This window comes from Jaculus jaculus, chromosome 1 (genome assembly GCF_020740685.1).
Source record: "Jaculus jaculus isolate mJacJac1 chromosome 1, mJacJac1.mat.Y.cur, whole genome shotgun sequence".
Taxonomy (NCBI): Eukaryota; Metazoa; Chordata; class Mammalia; order Rodentia; family Dipodidae; genus Jaculus; species Jaculus jaculus.
Genome location: NC_059102.1, coordinates 133,067,753 through 133,090,045, shown reverse-complemented (window position 1 = coordinate 133,090,045; position 22,293 = coordinate 133,067,753). Strand labels below are relative to the sequence as shown.

The window sequence follows — 22,293 nt, the reverse complement described above, 5'->3', positions numbered from 1 at the left end:
TTGTACTTTTAAAATAGGGACAGTTTACTTCTTCTGCCACTCTCATAAACTTGTGAGCATTTAATGAGGTTCTGAATGTGAAAATAACTTGAAATAAATCAAGCTAAGTAATGGAAGGTGGTAAAGTGATAACTCAAAGTGATGATAAAATGTGCTCACGTAAGAACAATTCTAGTACTAAGAACCGTCTCTTCTGACATCAGGTTATCAATAAAGAGAAACTTGTGTACACAGAGCTTAACTCTGTAGAGTTTGTGAGATGACAGTATCTGTTTGCTTCTTTTAGCCCTGATCTTGGTTTCTTGCAGGTCCCTTTCTACTGAGTCTTTATTCTTCTTTAATAAAGGTAGTTCCTTCAGGACTGAACTGCACACTGGTTTTTGTTTTTTGCATGATAATTTATATTAGTATGCTTGTATACTTTTTAAGTTTTGAGACTGGCTTGCCTTCCTTTGGAAATGTGATTGTGTTTGTATATATCATTTTTTAATGGATTATGTACATAGGAGAAAAAATTTGAATGTGAAGAAAAATTTGTATTATTTTTCCTATTGGTAAATATGTTAATTGCAGCCATCTCTTGATTATCCATAGCCAATCGTGCAATGAATCTACTTTCTAGTTCCTTTGATTCCTAGTTTGCTCTCATTTATGCATTTCTTTCAAGAGACTTTTACTGAGGGCTTACTGTATACTAAGTCTAAGGTTATTTAAAAAAAATCACACAAATATTTTGAAATGCATAGATTATTATAGAAAGTAGCTCATGCATATTTCATGGCCCTGCTATCAGTGAGCTTGAGGAAGAAAAGCCCAAGATTAGTTGGTGCTGTTGATTCTGAGTTGCTTCTTTGACATGCTCAGGACCTAATGCATTTGGAGGAAACACCAGTGGGGATAATGTGCTAGTCACCCTGTGGTGGGATGTCAAAGGGAGCATGGGACAACAGAATATTAAGTCTGAAACCAGATGATGTGGCTTTGAACACTGCCTTTACTACCATTTGCACAACTGGGCAAGTTATTTAACTTCTCCGTGAGGATTCAGTGAGATAACATGTCCATTGTATAGGCCAGTGTCTGGCACACAATGAGAATTTGGATCAATGTTATTTCCATTTTGATGGATACTCAGGAGGTGACTGTAAGCTAAACTGTGCACGATTTTGATTTCCTAGCCCTGTAAAATATTCATGTTTAATGTTTTCTTCTCTTCAGCTTGCATTTTTCTTATTAATGTAATGTTTCTGCATGTTTTTTTTTTTTTTTGGTCTGATCTCAACTAGCAGATATTCCTCCCCTGCCCCCCAAAAAGGACAAAAATCAAAATCACCTAGTGGACCTTTGAAATGAATTCAAAGCACTGGTTACATATAGAATTTGTAGTTATGTAAGTTTTGATAAATCAGTTCACCAATTTGAGGCTCAATTTTTTTGTATTTATAAGTCAGATTGGATTGTTTTTACATTCTCCTAGCCAAAAAATATCTTGAGAATAACAAAAAAATTATAATTAGAGTACTTATTAAATGTAATATGATATTGATCTCATTGAGCTTATTTACATTTCTTTCTCTCCTACAAAGGATGATATATTCTAGCCCAGTACTCAAAAGGCAGGAAGGCCAGGTGTGGTGGCGCACGCCTTTAATCCCAGCACTTGGGAGGCAGAGGTAGATGGATTACTCTGAGTTTGAGGACACCCTGAGACTACATAGTGAGTTCCGGGTCAGTCTGTCAGTCTGGACTAGAGTGAGACCCTACCTCGAAAAACCAAAAAAAAAAAAAAAAAAAAAAAAAGACAGAAAGGTCACAAATTAGGCCATTCTGAGATACAAGCGTGTTTCTGGCCAAACGATGTTACATAGTGGGATCCTATCTCAAAAATGTTGTGAACACTATCCGTGAACACTATAATAATGACAGATTAGAGCCAACCTTTATTTTCCTTCTCCTCACTGTTTCTCATGCCTCTGTAGTTAGTGTTAAATATCATTTCACATCATGATTTGGTGCTATCACCAATATTGAAGAGTAAATAAAATTAGTGCTAATTATTGGGAAATCAGGAAGGAGGTACTTAAATATGGTTGACACAGAGTTATTTTCATATTTAGATAAAGCAAATTTAAGTGGTTTTTAAAATCATTATTTTCTATGTCTTGAAATAGCATCAAACTTCAAAGGTCTTTTATGTGATATCTTCTGAAATGGTAATTTTGTGTTTTCTTTTTACTAATATAGTACTTAAAATATTCTCAGTGTTATGTTTTCTGATGTGGAGTTTTTAAAAAATTTAAGTGTTAGTTATGATGAGGCCTTTCCCTGCCATCATATACTGACATACTGATATTGATTTGTCTTATCACATTGGACCAATAGCTAAAACAGAAGACCATGGAACTAACGCGAGCATGTCAGAAGCAGTATGAGCTAGAACAGGAACTGGCCTTTTATAAAATTGATGCTAAGTTTGAGCCATTAAATTATTATCCATCTGAGGTGAGTTGTTTTAAGCTTCTTACAGTCTAAAGTTAAGCCATCAGGGGGGTGGAAGTAAGACAAATGGCAGGGACATTAAAGGGGTCGCTCCATTTTCTTGATATGAGGGTTTCATCATAGTAAACTGCATTTTGGTTCAATCTGTGCTTTAAGGGACTAGAGAGATAGTCCAGTGTGTAAAGCATTTGCTGTGCAAGCATGAGGACCTGAGTTCACATCCCCAACATCCATGTAAAGAAAAAGAAACATAAACATAAACATAGTGTGTAGTTGTCATACCAGAACTGGAGAAGTAGAAACAGGAGAATCCTTAGGGCTTGTTGGCTAGCTAGTCCTGCTGAATCAGGACTAGGTTCACTGTGAGAGCTGGTCCAAAACAAATAAGGTGAGAGCAGTTGACCTTGGGCATTCACATGCATGTGCATACACATGTACCACACTTGCATACACATGTGCCCCTACTCACAAACACATGCAAAAGAAACTCTCCAGAAACTCTCCAGAAAGCTTTTTACCTGTAGCCGTAACCAAAATGGCTGGCTTAACTTTCACCTTGCTCTATAGTATGGGCTGATTAAATCCAAATTCTTGGGCTGGAGAGATGGCTTAGCAGTTAAGTGCTTGCCTGTGAAGCCTAAGGACCCAGTTCAAGGCTCAATTCATCAGGACCCATGTTAGCCAGATGCACAGGGGGCACACACATCTGGAGTTCGTTTGCAGTGGCTGGAGGCCCTGGTGCGCCCATTCTCTCTGTCTCTCTCTCTCTCTCTCTGCCTCTTTCTCTGTCTGTTGCTCTCCAATAAATAAATAAAAGTAAACAATTTTTTTTTTAAATCCAAATTCTGAGCAAACATGCTTTAGCACTTTGAGTAGTAATCTCCCAGCATGGCTTGTTCACTGTTTGCTGAGTTCAGCATTGGTCAACCATTATTAGTATAAATACCATAGAAACTGGGGAGCTGGACTGGAGAGATGGCTTTAGCGGTTAAGGCACTTGCCTGCAAAGTCAAAGACCATTTCAGTCCCCTAGTACCCACGTAGAGCCAGATGTACAAGGTGGTGTATGCATCTGGAATTGGTTTGCAGTGGCTAGTGGCCCTGGTGCACCCATTCTCTCTCTCTCTCTCTCTGCCTGCTGCCCCCCCCCCCCAGGAAATAAATAAAATATTTTTTAAAAATAGGGGAATTGCCTGACTTCTAAGACTGTTAGTTACAATAGTATCATATGCTATTTGGTTTTTAAAAGTTCACCTAGTGAGTTGGAGAGGTTGCTTAGTGGTTAAGGCACTTGCTTGCAAAGCCAAAGGACCCAGATTTGATTTCCCAAGACCCATGTAAGCCAGATGCACCAGGTGATGCATGTGTCTGGAATTCATTTGCAGTAACTGGAGGCCCTGGTATGCCCATTCTTTTTTTCCTCTTTCCCTGTCTTCCTTCCTCCCTCCCTCCCTCTCCTTCTCTTTGTTTCTCTCTCCCCCTTCTCTCTTTCAAATAAAAATATATTTTTTTAAATCACCAATTAAAGTTTATTAAACTGAGATTATTATCAGTCAAGAAACAAAACAATCAGGTTGCTGATTGAGAGCTTAAGCAGTGTTAAGAAAATCACTACACTGTAGTAGTTCTTCAATCAATTTATCTAAACTTTAACTCTTTGGTCAGTAAAAGGAATAATCCTTTTTAGATCATTTTTAATCCTAATTGCTTTTAGGTGTATTAAAAAGAAGAGACTGGGGCTGGGAAAATAGTTCTATAATTAAAGGCCCTTGCTTGCAAAGCCTGCTGGCTGATGTTCACTTTTAAAGCCATCAACATAAAAGCCAGGCAGAAAAAGTGGCACAAGTATGTGGCATGCGTTTGCAGTGGTAAGAGGCCCTGGTAAGTCCACCACACAAATAAATAAATGATTTTCTAAAAATATTTTATGTATTTATTTGACAGAGAAAGAGGAAAAGAGAGAGTGAGTAGCCTCCAGCTACTGCAAACGAACTCCAGATGTGTGCACCCCCTTGTGCATCTGGCTAACGTGGGTCCTGGGGAATCGAACCTGGGTCCTTTGGCTTTGCAGGCAAGCACCTTAACCGCTAAGCCATCCCTCCAGCCCAAATAGATGATTTTTGAAAGAATTTATTTTAGCTGGGCGTGGTGGCATATGCCTTTCATCCCAGCACTTGGGAGGCAAAGGTAGGAGAATCGCTGTGAGTTTGAGACCACCCTGAAACTACATAGTGAATTCCAGGTCAGCCTGGACTAAAGTGAAACCCTACCTCGAAAACAAAAAAAAAAAAAATTTATTTTTAAGTATGTATTTTCAAGCAGAGAGAAGAGAGGTGGGGGGGGGGGAGAAAGCGAGAGAATGGGTGTGTCAGGGCCTCCAGCCACTGCAAATTATCTCCAAGTTCATGTGTCACTGTGCATCTGGCTTTGCATGGATTCTGGGGAATCAAACCCAGATCATTAGGCTTTGGAGGCAAGCACCGTAACTACTAAACAATCTCCGCAGCCCACTAAATTACTTTTTAAATTTTTAATTATTTATTTGCAAGTAGAGAATGATAGACACATAGAGACAAAGGGTGCTCCAGGGCCTCTAGCCACTGCAAACAAATTCCACATGCATGTACCCCTGTATACATCTGGCTTTTACATGGGTATTAGGGCATTGAACACAGGTCATAAGGCTTTTCAGACAAGCACCTTAACTGCTGAGCCATTTCTCTAGCTCTAATTAGTATTTCTTCTTTAAAGAAGAATACTTGCTGCATGAGTACCTTAGACTTCCTGAATTTAATTCCCCAGGACTCACACAAACAGCTGGGCATGGCAACATATGTCTGTAATTCCAGTCCTGTGTGGAGCAGAGACTGGAAAAATGGTGGGACTTAGAAAAATAGTAGTGCCTTGCAGCTTCATGTTCAGACAGACTCTGTCTCAAAGGAATTATGTGGATGAATGATAAAGGAAGGATGCCTAACGTTTTCCTCTGGTCTCTGCACACGTGTGTGCACGTCTGCACATACACATGCATATAACACACACACATGCACACCATCCATCTACACACACACAAATGAAGATACAAAAATAGTGTTATATTTTCAGTATCTAGGCATGTAGGATAAGTATCAATGTAGGCAATCCTATGATATGTATGCTACTCATAAAATGAATGGTATCATTTGACTAGAGTTTCTTCTTAATCTGTAAATTGGCTAATATGCTTGTTGTTTTAGTATGATGAAGTTGATAGAGGCCCTGATGAAAGCCCTTACATTGGCAAATCCAGATACAAGAGAAACATGTTTGCCACTGAGAGCTATATTTTCAGTGATCCCCAGGCAGTGCACACTGAGAAGATGGGGCCGGATGGAGGAAAGCAACATAGAAGCGAGCATGTGAACTTGGACATGCAACTGGAAGAGAAAGAAAAAAAAATCAGTGCAGGTTAGACAATCTCATCATCATCATCATCATCATCATCATCATTATTATTATTTTGGTTTTTTAAGGTAGGTTCTCACTCTTACCCAGGTTGACCTGGAATTCACTATGTAGTCTAAGGGTGTCATCAAACTCACAGCGATCCTCCTACCTCTCCCTTCTGAGTGCTGGGATTAAAGGTGTGTGCCATGATGCCCAGCTATCAATGTTATTTTTAAAGTCTTATTCTGAGGGATTGTCTTCTCTGCTGACCCCCCCCACACACACACATAGAAACTGATTGATGCATGCATGACCCACAGTGATCACCGATAACCCCACTGAAGAGGGCCCTCAGTGGAATGGGTTTGTGTGTTGAGGGGGGGGCATAGGAGTATAACATGGGAATATGACCAATATGCAATATGTTCATATAATAAAGTTCTCAATTATAAAAAAGTAAGAGACTGGGCTGGGGAGATGGCTTAGTGGTTAAGACGCTTGACTGCAAAGCCAAAGGACCCAGATTTGATTCCCCAGAACCCATGTAAGCCAGATGCACAAGGTGGTGCATGCATCTGTAGTTCATTTGCAATGGCCCTGGTGCACCCATTCTCTCTGTCTCTCTCTCTCCCCCAAATAAATAAAAATAAAAAATAATAAGAGACTGAGTATATCTCAGTGGTAATCAATCATTGCAAAGCCCTGGGTTCTATTCCCAGTACCATGAAGAATAATAAAGAATAAAATGATTATATTGCTGGAAAACTTTATAATTTGGGGTTTTTTTTTAATGAGAGAGAGAGAGAGAGAGAGAGAGAGAGCACGCACGCGCATGCACAAGAGAGAGAATTGGTGCACCAGAGCCTTCAACCACTGTAGATGTATGTGTCACCTTGTATGTATGCATAGCCTTGCCCATGCATCACCTTGTGCATCTGGCTTACGTGGGATCATGGATCCTTAGGTTTCTGAGGCAAGTTCCTTAACCTGTAAGCTATCTCTCCAGCCCAGGTTGATGGTATTCATTGTTAACATGAAAAACCTAAAGCAAAAGAGTGATTTATTGAGCCTATTGTTTTTAGAGACTTCTGTCATGATTGAGAATCAGGTTTCTGACTGTAATTTGATGGCAACTTGTTCTTTCTTGTTCTCTTGTGCATGCTATGCAAATACTCTTCCACTGAGTTATATCCCTAGCTCTCCAGTGACCTTGATACCAAGTTTTGTCATAAATATTTGCCTGCTGTAAGGGTGGTTTTTTTTTTTTTCATAACCTGAACCTGCCGTGGTGGCACACGCCTTTCGTCCCAGCACTCAGGAGGCAGAGGTAGGAGGATTGCCATGAGTTCAAGGCCACCCTGAGATCTCATAGTGAATTCCAGGTCTGCCTGAGCAGGATTGAGACCCTACCTTGAAAAACCAAAACCAAAAAAATCCAAACAAACATAAAACCTAATTATGATTTGGTGAGACATAAAGTAAATATTTCTGATTAAAAACTTGTTTTCTTAGCCAGGTGTGGTGTTGCACGCCATTAATCCTAGCACTTGGGAGGCAGAGGTAGGAGGATCACCATGACTTTGAGGCCACCCTGAGACTACATAGTGAATTCCAGGTCAGCCTGAGCTAGAGTGAAACCGTACCTCAAAAAACCAAAAAATACCAAAAAACAAAACCTGTTTTCTTAAAACAGTTTACTAGTGTTAAGAAAAATTAGGTAAAGCCCTTTTTATTTTAAGAACTGTACAAACAAATGGATCAATTATAGCTCTATAGAGTAGTTTTAAGTGATTGAAAGCACTAGAAGCCATCATAAGTAATACTTTTCAAAATTTCTGTGCTAATGAAGTAGTTGAATTGAAGGGGTGGAGGTTATTACAAAGAAAACCTGGTAAACACTTAACAATGCAAAAAAATTTCTTTTTGAGGTAGAGATTCACTGTGGCCCAAGCTGATTTATAACTTACTTGGCTGGCCTTGAACCCACAGGAATTCTCCTACATCTGCCTCCTGAGTGCTAGTACTAAAGGCGTGTGCCACTACGCCCGGCTAGAATACAAAATTCTTTATGTGAGTATTGCTTTTAAATTTACAGCACAAATTCGACTATCAGAATTACATAATGAAATAGAAACAGCAGAACAAAAAATTTTAATAGCTACGGAAGAATTTAAGCAGCTAGAAGAAGCTATACAACGAAAAAAGGTATGTAAAGGCAAAGCAGCTATGCCAAGAGGAAATGAAGAGTGAAATATTTTTCCTTATATAGGCATATAAATGTACTTTAATTGGGGGATAATAAATTTGAAAATTAAACAATGGTAGTAGCATTTCCAAGACCTTAATTTTATTTTCCTTTTACTCATGATGACATCCTTTTAACATTTTGTAGTGTGTAGAAATAAATTACATAAATTTCACATAAAAAGATATATTCAGCCCACTATATTATGTTGCTTCCTGATACAGCTTTTCTAATTTTGCTAAGCTTCGTCCACTCTTAAGATCCTGGGACCCAGGTTAAAAACCAGAAAACATCTCTGCTGTAGCATGGACATTATCAAACACAAGAAGAAAATACACTCTCAGCAATTACCACTGTGACATGGAAAAGTAAGAGGTTCAAGCCATGACATAATTGCATAGAGGAAAATTTCCAAAAAATAAATTATTACATTAAAAAATGTTTTATTGGGCTGGAGAGATGGCTTAGCGGTTAAGCGCTTGCCTGTGAAGCCTAAGGACCCCAGTTTGAGGTTTGATTCCCCAGGACCCACATTAGCCAGATGCATAAGGGGTAGGTTGTGTCTGGAGTTCGTTTGCAGTGGCTGGAAGCCCTGGCACGCCCCCCCCCCCTCTCTCTGTCTCTCTCTCTGTCTGTCACTCTCAAATAAATAAATAAAAATAAACAACAACAAGAAAAGGCATGTGTCACCACACCCAGCCCAGATCTAAAAAAAGAAGCAAAAAAAAAAAAAAAAGTGTTTTATTGGGCTAGAGAGATGCGTTAGCGGTTAAGCGCTTGCCTGTGAAGCCTAAGGACCCGGGTTTGAGGCTAGATTCCCCAGGACCCACGTTAGCCAGATGCCCAAGGGGACGCATGCGTATCTGGAGTTCGTTTGCAGTAGCTGGAGGCCCCGGCACACCCATTCTCCTTCCCCCCTCCCCCTCCTCCCCTCTCTCTCTCTGTCTCTCTCTCTCTCTCTCTCTCTCTCTGTGAAAGTAAGAGAGAAAGAGGCAGATATATAGAGAGAATGGGTGCAACAGGGCTTCTAGCCACTGCAAACGAACTCCAGATGTATGCACCCCCTTGTGCATCTGGCTAACGTGGGTCCTGGGGAGTTGAGCTTCGAACCGGGGTCCTAAGGCTTCACAGGCAAGCCTTTCTGTGTCTGTCACTCTCAAATAAGTAAAAAATGAACAAAAAAGATTTTAAAAATATGTTTTATTTATTTGCTTGCAGAGAGAGATAAACGGAGAAGAGAGAGAATGGGTGCACCAGAGCCTCCTGCCACTGCAAATGAACTTTTTTTTTTCACCAGCTTTGACTCAAGTTTATTAAAAATCTACTATGTGCCAATCACTGACTAGGCTGGGTCCCGAGTAATTTGGAAAATGAACAGATGTCCCTCCATTTGACAGACTTATGGGGAAAAAGACACTTGACAATCTTTTAAACACACACACACACACACACACACACACACACATATGTATGTGAGAGAGAGAGAGAGAGAAAGAGAGAGAGAGAGAGAGAGAGAGAGAGAGAGATATTTGAGAGACAGAATGGGCATGCCAGGGCCTCCTGAATGTGCAAACACAGACTCCAAAGGCATGTACCATTTTGTGTGTCTGGCTTTATATGGGTACTGGGTAACTGAACCTGAGTTTTCAGGCTTTGCAAGCAACACCTTTAATTGTTCAGTCCCAACAATTTTTAAATATTTTTTTGATTTTTTGTTTATTTTTATTTATTTATTTGAGAGTGATAGAGAGAGAAAGAGGCAGAGAGAGTCACAGAGAGAGAGAGAGAATGGACGCGACAGGGCCTCCAGCCACTGCAAATGAACTCCAGATGCGTGTGCCTCCTTGTACATCTGGCTAATGTGGGTCCTGGAGAGTCGAGCCTTGAACCAGGGTCCTTAAGCTTCACAGGAAAGCACTTAACCACTAAGCCATCTCTCCAGCCCAAATATTTTTATTTTTAAAAATTTAGTTTATTTATTGGGCTAGAGTGATAGCTTAGTGGTTAAGGCATTTGCCTACAAAGCCAAAGGACCCAGATTCAATTTCCCAGGACCCACATTATTCAGATATACAAAGGGACGCATGCATCTGGAGTTCATTTGCAGTGGCTGGAGGCCCTGGTGGGCCCATTCTCTCTTCTCTTTCTTTCACTCTCTCTTTCTCAGACAAATAAATAAATTAAAACTATTTTGAAATTTATTTATTGGTTTTTCGAGGTAGGTAGGTCTCACTGTAGCCCAGACTGAACTGGAATTGACAGTGTAGTCGCCAGTTGACCTCGAACTTACAGCGATCCTTCTACCTCAGTCTCCCAAATACTGGGATTAAAAGCATGCACCACCATGCCCAGTGATTTTTTGTTTGTTTGCTTTGTTATGTTTTTTGAGGTAGGGTCTCACTTTAGCCCAGGCTGACCTGGAATTCACTATGTAGTCTCAGAGTGACAGCAGTCTTCCTACATCTGCCTCCCAGTGATATTTTTATTTTTGAATTTGCAAGGGAGAGAATGGATGTACCAGGGCCTGTAGCCACTGCAAACTCTAGATGCACATACCACTTTGTGCATCTGGATCTTTACATGTGCATTGTGTAATTGAACCCAGGTTGTCAGACTTTGCAGGCAAGCACCTTTAACTGCTGATCCCCAACAAAGTTCTTTTCTTTTCTTTCTTCCTTTTTTTTTTTATGGCAAGCCCAGTAGACTTCCCTTTTATATAAGAGAGCCAGATGGGGTGGGGAGAAAGAGGGAGAATTGGCATGCCAGGGCCTCCAGCCACTGTAGTTGAAGTCCAGACAACATGCATCACCTTGTGCATCTGGTTTACATGGGATCTGGCAAGTTGAACTAGGTCCTTAGGCTTTGCAGTCAAGTGCCTTAATCGCTGAGCTATCTATCTAGCCCCCAACAGTGTTTTAAAAAATAGAAAATGGGGCTGGAGGGATGGCTTAGTGGTTATAGCGTTTGCCTGCAAAGCCAAAGGACCCAGACTTGATTCCCCAGGACCTGTGTTAGCCAGATGCACAAAAGGGGCACACACATCTGGAGTTCGTTTGCAGTGGCTGGAGGCCCTGATGTGCCCATTCTCTCTCTTTCTCCTTCTCTGTCAAATAAATAAGTAATACAAAAGGAACATAGAGTTAAATGGCAATAGTATTGTAGGAAAAACATAGAATTAGGAGAGAGAATAAGGAAATGAAGTTTAGGGGCTGGAGAGATGGCTTAGCAGTTAAGTGCTTGCCTGTGAAGCCTTAGGACCCTGGTTCGAAGCTCAACTCCCCAGGACCCACATTAGCCAGATGCACAAGGGGGTGCATGCGTCTGGAGTTCGTTTGCAGTGGCTAGAAGCCCTGTTGCACCCATTCTCTCTCTATATCTGCCTCTTTCTCTCTTACTTTCTCTGTCACTTTCAAATAAATAAAAATAAAATAATTTTTTAAAAAAAGAAAGAAATGAAGTTTAGCTGGGCATGGTGGTGCATGCCTTTAGTCCCAGCACTTGGGAGGTAGAGCTAAAGAGGATCATTTTGAGTTTGAGGTCACCCTGAGACTACATAGTGAATTCCAGCTTAGCTTGGGCTAGAGTGAAACCCTACCTTGAAAAACCAAAAATTAAAGAAGGAAGAGGGGGAGCTGGAGAGATGGCTTAGCAGTTAAGTGCTTGCCTGTGAAGCCTAAGGACCGCGGTTCGAGGCTCAATTCCCCACGACCCACGTTAGCCAGATGCACAAGGGGGCGCATGCGTCTGGAGTTCGTTTGCAGTGGCTGGAAGCCCTGGCACGCCATTCTTTCTCTCTCTGCCTCTTTCTCTCTTTCTGTCTGTTGCTCTCAAATAAATAAATAAAATAAACAAAACAAAACAAAATAAAATAAAATAAAATAAAAAGAAGGAAGAGGGGGAAGGAATGGAACTGAAATTGTGGGGATGAAGGACTCTAACTAGGTGATGTTTAGGCTAAGATACAAAAGAACTAGTGAGCCAAAGTTGGACAGAGAATTTCCAGAGAGGTGACAATGTGTGCAAAATCCTCTGCAGAGGGAGAGTAGTAGAAAATTTGTAAGTGGGTGCTGGACGGTAGAATAGCGGATCCTATTTGTCCTTATATAAAATTGCTTTGGCTACTGATTAAGAATCAAAGAGGGGCTGGAGAGATGGCTCAGTAGTTAAAGGTGCTTGTTTGCAAAGCCTGTTGGCCTGTATATGATTTCCTAGCACGCACTTAAAGCCAGATGTACAAAGTGGTTACATGTATCTGGAGTTCATTCCCCAGTGGCAAGAGACCCTGATGTGCCCATACATTCTCTCTCTCCCTTTCTGTCTCTCAAATAAATAAATAAAAATACTTTTATAAAAGAGTCAAATGGGTAAGGGAGATGGACAGCATGGAGATTTGTGCATGTCTTAGGAGGCTGGGTTCAGACCAGGCAAGAGATAAATAATGATTTGTTCAGTTAACCAGTAAGATGGAGGTGGCTGTGAAGAGAAAGCAACTGATTCTAAGTCACATTGGGAAATTACAGCTTCTAAATGAAGGAGCTGTGAGGATGATTTTAATAGTCAAATAAGAAAGTTTTATAAAAGCGCTGAATAAAGCTTTACAAAGAGACTGGTAATAGATGTTTATTTTTGAGGGAAAGTTTTTTAAATATTTTTATTTATTTATTTGACAGAGCAAGAGTAAGAGAGAGAGAGAGAGAGAGAGAGAGAGAATGGGCGCGCCAGGGCCTCCAGCCACTGCAAACAAACTCCAGATGCATGCACCCCCTTGTGCATCTGCCTAACATGGGAATCGAACCTGAGTCCTTTGGCTTTGCAGGCAAATGCCTTAACCACTAAGCCATCTCTCCAGCTTAGGAAAAGTTTTGTGTGTGTGTGTGTGTTTTTAACGGGTAAAATAAGCCTAAGTTTGTCTTTACTGTTCACTTATTTCATTTACCTAGGAATGAAGGTAAGTTTCAGCCTGGTTCTTATCAATAAAATGAAAGTCTCACTGGGTATGGGCAGCCCTTGCCTCTAATTTCAGCACCCAAGAGGCTGAGCAGGAGAATTGCCAAGAGCTGAAGGGTACAGAATGAGACTGTCTCAACCAAATAAATATTTGAAAATCCAATTTAATAAAGGCTTTCTATACTTTATAATTCTGTATTACAATGATCTTGCCAGGTAAATTCTTATTTTTTTCCTAATTACAAAGATATTGTAATTATGGGGAATTATATATCATCCTCAATATTTTAGCTTCATTCTAAACTTTCATCTACACCTTTTTCACACTTTTATACACACATTGTTTATCTCTTATTTTGAGATAGGGTCTCATTTAGCTCATACTGGTTGCAAGCTTGCTATATAGTTGAGGACAGTCTTGAGCTCCAGCTCATATTCCCCAAGTGCTGGAATTACAGGTGTGATATACCACACCCAGCCCTACACTTTTAGAAACATTTCTACATTTGTTCAATGTTAAAAATTGTTAGAGGTAACACATGAGTTATTACATCAGTACTCAGAATTTACTATTAGACTCTCTTCACATTTAAATTAATTAGGAAGCTATAGGATAGTAGCTAGTAAAATAGTCTGAAGTCAGAATGTTGGTTCTGTAATCTCCTAATATGACTTTGGGCAACATATCTCAATTTTTCATAATTTAGTTTTCCTACCTATAAAATTGTGGTAAGTATACTTTCTACCTTATATATTTTGAGGATTAAAGTATATGAAGAGTTTAGCAGAGTGCCTTGGCATATAGTATATGCAACATAGTTAATTATTCTTACTAATATGATTGGTATTTTATAAGTTTCTTGTACTGGAGTGACAGCTTTCTTTGTAGTTGTGATTAGGTTTTATAACTTTTATAAAAATAATGTTTTCTGAATATAATTAGCATAAAACTATAAACTATGTCTGGAATACTTAGATAATTTTCACATTTTACTTTTATTGTAAACCAGACATAAAACAAAGAAAATTTTTTAACATTATAGGCATTGACTTTATAAATCATCCTTGCTGTCCTTTGTTAATTATGTGTTAATGTGTGGGGAGGGTTAGATTTCAGAAGCAGAGAAAGACCTTCTTTTCAAGCAATTGAGTAGTAGAATACAGCTTCTTAATAAGTTACGCCAGGAAGCTCTGGATCTAGAAATGCAGATGGAAAAGCAAAAGCAAGACATTGCTGAAAAGCAGGCGGAAGTCAAGAACCTGCAAGTATCCATAGAGAGTCTGGATTCCAAAGACCCAAGACATGTAAGTAAATTAAGAAATTTTGACTTGTTCTATGAAAACTAAGCCATTACTCTGTCAAGGTAGTACATGCCTCATCATTTTTAACAAGAAAATCCTTTCCAAAAGTCTCCGTTTGGTGCACAAATTTAAGCAACATAGATGTATGCGTGTAGTTGCGCATGCATATGTGTACATATGTGCAAAACAAAACCACTTACAGTTTGAAGGAGGTAGCTTTTAGTAGTACTCTTCTTAAAGTTTAAGGGGTTGAGATTCATTGTATTTCAGAATAAGAGAAACTTGCTGTAAGATACCCACTAGACTTCTTTCTCCTTTCCTTCTTAAGAGAAAGAGCTAGCTCAATAGGGTTCAGAAGCCTTTTCCTACCTCTTAACTCCTTTTTTGTTTTTGTTTTTGCTTTTTTTCCAAGGTTGGGTTTTGCTCTAGTCCTATGTAGTCTCAGGGTGGTCTCTAACTCAAGGCAATCCTCTTACCTCTGCCTCCCAAGTGCTTGGATTAAAGGCATGTGCCATCATGCCTGGCATACCTCTTTGCTTCTATATGCAAATATTACACTAAAATTATTTGCCATTTCTATTTTTTTGTCCTTAGAAATCAAACATTTCATAGTAATATGTCTTCCTAAGTTGTGGTCATATTTAGTCAGATCAAGTTCTTGTCTCTGTCAGTCAGTACCCTAGGAAATCTTACTAATGGCTTATATTTTAGCTAGTATGTCTAAAATAAGTAAAAAGTATTTTTTGTGTTTTCCTGGTAAAATTTGAATTATAAAGTTATATATTTTAAAAGACTAAGATCTCTGGATTAACAGGAAACAGCATTTAATGTGACAAGGATAATAAAGTATAATTGCCTTAAGTACTTGAAAAGTAAATTACTAGTTAAAAACTGAGAGTACACATACATATATGTTAATAAAGGATAGCCTTATTGCTATAGATATAAGCACTTTCCTTATAAAAGCCTAAGGCATAGAATTCTAAACACATCAAATAAAAGTCCTGATTCTTTTAAAGAATTTTTGTTAAATGAAAAATCAGAGATCTCTTTTTCAAGTAAATATATTTATTTAAGAGAGAGAGTATGGGTACACCAGGGTCTTCTGCCACTGCAAACAAACTCTAGACTTATTAACCACTTTGTGCATCTGGCTTTACATGGGCACTGGAAGTTAGGCTTTGCAAGTAATTGCCTTTCACCACTGACCAATCTTTGCAGACCAAAAATGTGAGAACTTAAGTACTGTGCTGTGTAAACATAGTTTATAGTATATTGCTTTTTAACATTTATGTGTTCAAAAATTGCCATGTATGGAAAGCCAGCCCCTGGGGACAGAAACTATATCCTACTTGTGTCTATGTCCCTCTTTTGTTGATGAATGCTTGCATCTGGGAAGCAAGAAGGAACCAGCCTGCAGGGACCCTACCCAAAGCTATGTGCTACAATGCCAAATCTTATTAGAATCTGGCTTGTGTGCTTGCTTTTAACAAACAATAACATTCTTGAATGGGATTTTAATTTCACTGTGTTTCTATAAAGAAGTATACACAGAAGGGGGCTAAATGAGCTCCTAGGAATGGTTTCCAAAATCAGTCTGAGTGGGGATGAAGCATGCAATCCAGCTGCCTTCTTTCTTGGCCTTACTAAAACTCCCCCAGCCTGGCTCCAGGGGGGTCTGTTCTGATTGTTCACCCGGTCTTCTAATTGGAAGTTGTTGTATGGTAGTCTCAGGCAATCCATTTTAGGCTACAAAATGTGAGCCTTTTAGCAAAAGAGAAAGAAAAAAGTGGAATTACTGAATATTTTTCTTTAGATGTAGATGGATTTTATTTAACTGATAGGTATTGTCTAGTTATGAAGTCTCTTTCTCAGTAGCAAATAGAATTGAAAGTAAAAGCTTGATTGGTGAGCATTCAGAAAATATAGTTAGTACCCACAGAAAATATAGTTAGTACCCAGTATCCCTATTCTGATGTTTTACATATGCCAGTAAAGCACCTTATAGCTTTGCCATCTGCCTGAGGCTGATGAAATTATCTTTTTCAATTTGCAGAGGAAGAAAATGTGACTTACAAAAACTAAATGATTTTACTCAAACCACTCTGATAGAAGGGACAGAGGCCCTTGCTTAAGCTACTACCCTCTCACAAAGGGATTAAAAGTCTAAAGAAATTATTTTAAAATTCCCTCGAAATGAAGACTTGTAAGGTTTTTTTTTTTTCTAAGCATTTCGTTTGTTGTTCTTCAAAGAACAAATATTATAGGGGCAAGCATAATAAAGATATGAGCTGCTCTCCAATCAGGAAACGCCCCCATGGAAACAAACAAACAAAAATCAACAGTTCTCTAGTGAATTAGCTCGTAGTGATCTCAGCAGCTTTAGGGCGTGATTGGCCCTCGGGAGCTTCCTGTGTTTTGATTTAAAGTTCAGGGGTGGGGCCGCCAGCAGTGATTGCTGCTGATTGGAAGGGGTTGGCTGCCAGTCACTTTTAGCCAGGAACGTGGTTTGAGGCGCTGGGAGTTAACTGAGGCATTTGCAAAAATGTGGCTGTCAGAGAGGGAAGTGCACAAGAACTTGAAAACAGGATTAGAAAGCGTCCCGCCCGCAGTTTTTCTATTCTCAACGGCTTAGTTCTAACAGCACTGAGTGGAAGTTAAGATATGATCGTCTTCTCTCTCTGTACAAAGAACTTGGAAGGAGGCGGAGCCAGAGATGTAAGTTCCTGTTTTTACAATAACTCACTTGTGAGCACCGTGGTGGTGAGATACCGCGCAAAGTGCTCTTGCACCCATGTGTTTAATACACATTCTTGACATCTTGAACCAGAGTTTTGTCCTGCATGTAGAGATTTCAGTGGAAATTTTCGCCGTGAATTTTAAGGTTTGTTGATGTAAATACGAGTATAGTCTTTTTAAATTTAAAAAAAAAATTCTTTTTTGAGACATGAAAATCCTGTTTCCTCCAGATGTAAGCTGTTATTTGCAGGTACTAGATTTCAAAAGAAAAATCACTGAGATTGATTTCAGATGGGTATTTTTGGAGTGGAAGGGAAAAGATTTATTTGAAAATCCCATCAAGTTTTCTAGTAGTCAAATAAAAGCCTTCTAGTCACTTTGCAGCTTGTTCTTCAAAAATGTGGACACTTCTCTTTCTAGGATTTGAGAGAAGGAGGCATCTAAAATTGAGGAACTTAAAAATAATTAAATGGTTTGAAAACCCTTGGCATTTGTTGTTCTAGTGAAAATTACAATTCTCTGTCTTGATTTTTTTCCCTGTTATTCTTTGATCCATTTGGGCACATTTAGTCATTGGGGTAGGGGGTGAGTGGGAGGATGAAGTTTCTTTGGGGAATTATTTTGTCTCTGTATGAACAGTTGCCTAGGGAGACCACAGAAAGTCATGTGCTGTACCAGATACTCTGGTTTGTCATTTGTAAAATGAAGGGTTAGACTGGGTCATTAGTTCTCTGTTTTCCAGCACACCTGAGAAGTATAATCCCTTCCTGTCAGTTGTCAGTGGCTCTCTAGCTCCATAAGTGTTGGGTTATGAGAGTGGCTGTGCTCCTTCAACCTATATCCACTCCTCAATAACAGTTTGGAATATACTTTTCTAGTTATGCCAGTATAATAGGTATTCTGGAAACCTTTTGTTAAAAGACACATTTTAATGCTGTGCAAATAATACTAAACTTTTCTATGTCACCTACTAGTTGGGTCCTTGGTAAAATCACATAGCCTCCATAAAGTGGAGGTGATTCTCATATCATGTTATCTTGAGGTCTTAATGGAAACTACTTATGAGAAAACATTACAGGTCCTGATTTAGAATAAATGCAGCTGCCACACTTGCTACCCTTCCTTTTAAATTTAATTATTTATTTCAGAGATACAGAGAGAAGGGCATGCCAGGGTCTCCAGCCACTGCAAACAAAACCCCAGATGCATGTGCATCTGGTTTACAGGGGTCCTGGGGAATTGAACCTGTGTTCTTTGGCTTTGCAGGCAAGCACCTTAACCTCCAAGCTATCCCTCCAGCCCAGGTGTTTGTTTGTTTGTTTGTTTGTTTGTTTTTTACTTTTTGTTTATTTATTTGAGAGTGACAAACAGAGTGAGAAAGAGGCAGAGGGAGAGAGAGAATGGGTACACCAGGGTCTCTAGCCACTACAAATGAACTCCAGATGCCTGCACCCCCTTGTGCATCTGGCTTATGTGGTTCCTGGGGAATAGAGCCTTGAACCAGGGTCCTTAGGCTTCACAGGCAAGTGCTTAACCGCTAAGCCATCTCTCCAGCCCTGTTTGTTTTTTAATATTATTTATTTATTTATTTTGGAGAGAGAGAAAGAAGCAGAACAAACTCCTGGTACATGTACCAGCTTGTGCATCTGGTTTACTAGGGAATTGAATCTGGGTCCTTAGGCTTCACAGGTAAGTGCCTTAACTGCCAAGCCATCTCTCCAGCCCTGTTTGTTTTTTAATATTATTTATTTATTTATTTTGGAGAGAGAGAAAGAAGCAGAACAAACTCCTGGTACATGTACCAGCTTGTGCATCTGGTTTACTAGGGAATTGAATCTGGGTCCTTAGGCTTCGCAGGTAAGTGCCTTAACTGCCAAGCCATCTCTCCAGCCCCTATCCTTCCTTTTAAAATGTTGTTAGAGATTATTACTTTTTTTGTTTGTTTATTTGTTTGTTTTTTGAGGTAGGGTTTCACTCTAGTCCAGGCTGATGTGTAATTCACTATGTAGTCTCAGGGTGGCCTCAAAGTGTTCCTCCTACCTCTGCCTCCCAAGTGCTGGGATTAAAGGCATATACCACCATGCCCGGCTGAGATTATTACTTTTTTATTAAAATTTTATTTTTATTTATTTATTTATTAGAGACAGAGAGAAGAGGGGAGAGAGAGCGTGAAAGAGAATGGGCATGCCAGGGCCTCTAGCCACTATAGACAAACTCCAGATGCATATGCAGTGATGTGCATCTGGCTTACATGGGACCTGGAGAATCAAACCTGCATCCTTAGGTTTTGCAGGCATGTGCCTTAACCGCTAAGCAATCTCTCCAGCCCTGAGATTATTACTTTTAAGAGCTTAAAGGACTTGAAGTTGTATTGATTTTCTTTTTTAATTCAGTCCCATATGAAGGCCCAGAAAAGGGGAAAAGAACAACAGCTTGACATTATGAGCAAGCAATACAAACAAATGGAAGGCCGATTGGATGAAATACTTTCTAGAATTGCTAAAGAGACTGAAGAGATTAAGGATCTTGAACAACAGCTGACTGAAGGTAAGAATTTAAGTGGAATTTAAGATAAATGGTTTCAGTATTAACAACAACAAAATGATGGTACCCAGGCAGATACTAACCTGGATATTACCTGAATACAGTTCAGTTACTAGTTTACTTAGTGGTTAAGTGGCTTAGTGGTTAAGGCACTTGTCTGCAAAATCACAGAACCCAGATTTTATTCCCCAGGACCCAGTAAGCCAGATGCATATGGTGCATGTGTCTGGAGTTCATTTGCAGCTGCTGAAGGCCTTGGTGCATCCATTCTCTCCCCCCATCTGCCTCTTTCTCTCAAACAAATATAATAATTTTTTTATTTAAAAAATTTCTATATTATGATAGCATGTTACATTGATGCCTAGTGAGTTAGATCACTGCGGTCAGTATGTAAAAAATGAATAGGTGATCATGATGAGCTTGGTCATGTGGTTGTCTAATGGCATAAGACTCAGGAGCCTGCTGGCATCAGGAAATTCAATGTTCAGCTACAAAAAAGTATAAAAAGAAATATAGGTTACACTTTTATAAGTCAAATTTTAATGAGTATATACTATTTTATATGGAAATTAAATTTTTTTAATTTTTTTTTATTTATTTGTACTTTTTTATTGACAGCTTCCATAATTGTAGACATTAACCCATGATAATTCCCTCACTTCTCCCAGTTTCCCCTTTGAAACTCCACTCTCCTTCGTATCCCCTCCACCTCTCACTCAATCTTTTTTATTTTGATGTCATGATCTTTTCTTCCTATTATGATGGTCTTGTGTAGGTAGTGTTAGGCACTGTGAGGTCATGGATAGCCAGGCCATTTTCTGTCTGGAGGAGCACGTTGTAAGGAGTCCTACCCTTCCTTTGGCTCTTACATTCTTTCTACCATGACTTCCACAGTGGACCCTGAGCCTTGGAAGATGTGATAGAGATATTTGGTGCTGAGCACTCCTCTGTCACTTCTCAGCACCATGGTGCCTTCTGAGTCATCCCAAGATCACAACCATCTTAAAAGAGAAGCTTTTTTAGGGCTGGAGAGATGGCTTAGTGGTTAAGCACTTGCCTGTGAAGCCTAAGGACCCTGGTTCGAGGCTCGGTTCCCCAGGTCCCACGTTAGCCAGATGCACAAGGGGGCGCACACGTCTGGAGTTTGTTTGCAGAGGCTGGAAGCCCTGGCATGCCCATTCTCTCTCTCTCCCTCTGTCTGTCTTTCTCTCTGTGTGTGTCGCTCTCAAATAAATAAATAAATAAATAATTTTTTTTTTTAAAAAAAAAAGAGAAGCTTTTTTAGCCAAAAGTAAGAGTAGCATTAATATATGGGTATGAACATGAAGAGAAGCGCTTACTGGGAAGTTTGGTGAGCATAGTATATACATCTAGCCAGATACCAGCAGATATTATACCCCTAGGGCTCCTGACTACCCCTGTTGTAGGTATCAGTAGCAGTATCAGGGATGTATTCCTTCCCATGGAGTGGGCCTCCAGTCCAATTAGAGAGAGGTTGGTTTCCCCATAACAGAAATGCCACTATTTGCATCTGTTGGCTCATTTGGCCAAGTGGCCAAATTTAAGACTTGTAGTGTCCACTGTTGAGTAACTCCACTGGTGACTTTTCTCTCTCCCATTGAACTGCATGTAGGATAGCTTTTTCCAGCTTTCGTTCAGCTGATCTACATGGAGGAGGTTTTCAGCTCAGTTCCAGCAGGATTTCTTAGTGATCTGGCAGCCTAAGTATGTGGAGTCTTTAGCAATAGGGTCTTACCATGTACTGATGGCATTGGCCTGTAATGTTTTGTGGGCATCCCTGGCACTGAAAATGTTCTAGTAACTGTCTGTGGCTTCTGAGTGTTCCATTGTCCAAAATAGTAGATTACCATGTGACTTATTTTTTTTTCTGATTGTCTTTTTTTAATTTACCTTTTCTCAATTTTTATTAACATTTTCCATGATTATAAAAAGTATCCCATGGTAATAGCCTTCCCCCCCCCACTTTCCCCTTTGAAATTCCATTTTCCATCATATCCCCTCCCCATCTCAATCAGTCTCTCTTTTATTTATTTATTTATTTATTTATTTATTTATTTTTGTTTTTGTTTTTTTGAGGTAGGGTCTCACCCTAGCCCAGGCTGACCTGGAATTCACTATGGAGTCTCAGGGTGGCCTTGAACTCATGGCGATCCTCCTACCTCTGCCTCCCGAGTGCTGGGATTAAAGGCATGCGCCACCACGCCCGGCTCTCTTTTATTTTGACATGTGACTTATTTATATCCTCTTAGATTTTGATTAGCCCTCCCTCCACCTTTCCTTTACTGAGTCTCTTCCCCTGTCTTCACTTAGGCCTTTTCACCCCCATTAATCTGTTCTTTTACTTACATATATACAGTGCTATCCTATTAAGTCCCCCCCCCACACACACACACCCTTCCTTCCCTTTCTATTCCCTTTATATCCCCTTTCTAGCTTACTGGCCTCTGCTACTGAGTTTTATTCCTACTCCATAGAAGTCCAATTATCTGTAGCTAGGATCCATATATAAGAGAGAATATGTGACGTTTGGCTTTCTGGGCCTGGGTTACCTCACTAAGTATAATCCTTTC

At 39.6% G+C, this 22,293-nt stretch overlaps 1 protein-coding gene across 3 annotated transcripts in view; it reads left to right on the top strand.

Annotated features, from left to right (window-relative positions):
• Cntrl (centriolin) overlaps positions 1-22,293 on the top strand; it is a 108,963-nt gene that overhangs the window by 34,709 nt on the left and 51,961 nt on the right. Inside the window, exons 8-12 of one of the 3 annotated variants that reach the window (XM_045151244.1) lie at positions 2,383-2,502; positions 5,736-5,946; positions 8,021-8,130; positions 14,228-14,422; positions 19,552-19,705. In XM_045151244.1, the coding sequence (XP_045007179.1) occupies positions 2,383-2,502; positions 5,736-5,946; positions 8,021-8,130; positions 14,228-14,422; positions 19,552-19,705 (790 nt within the window). Of the gene's footprint in view, positions 1-2,382; positions 2,503-5,735; positions 5,947-8,020; positions 8,131-14,227; positions 14,423-16,941; positions 17,138-17,193; positions 17,304-19,551; positions 19,706-22,293 lie in introns of those variants that run through there. The other 2 variants (XM_045151256.1, XM_045151252.1) reach the window with 2 other exon arrangements.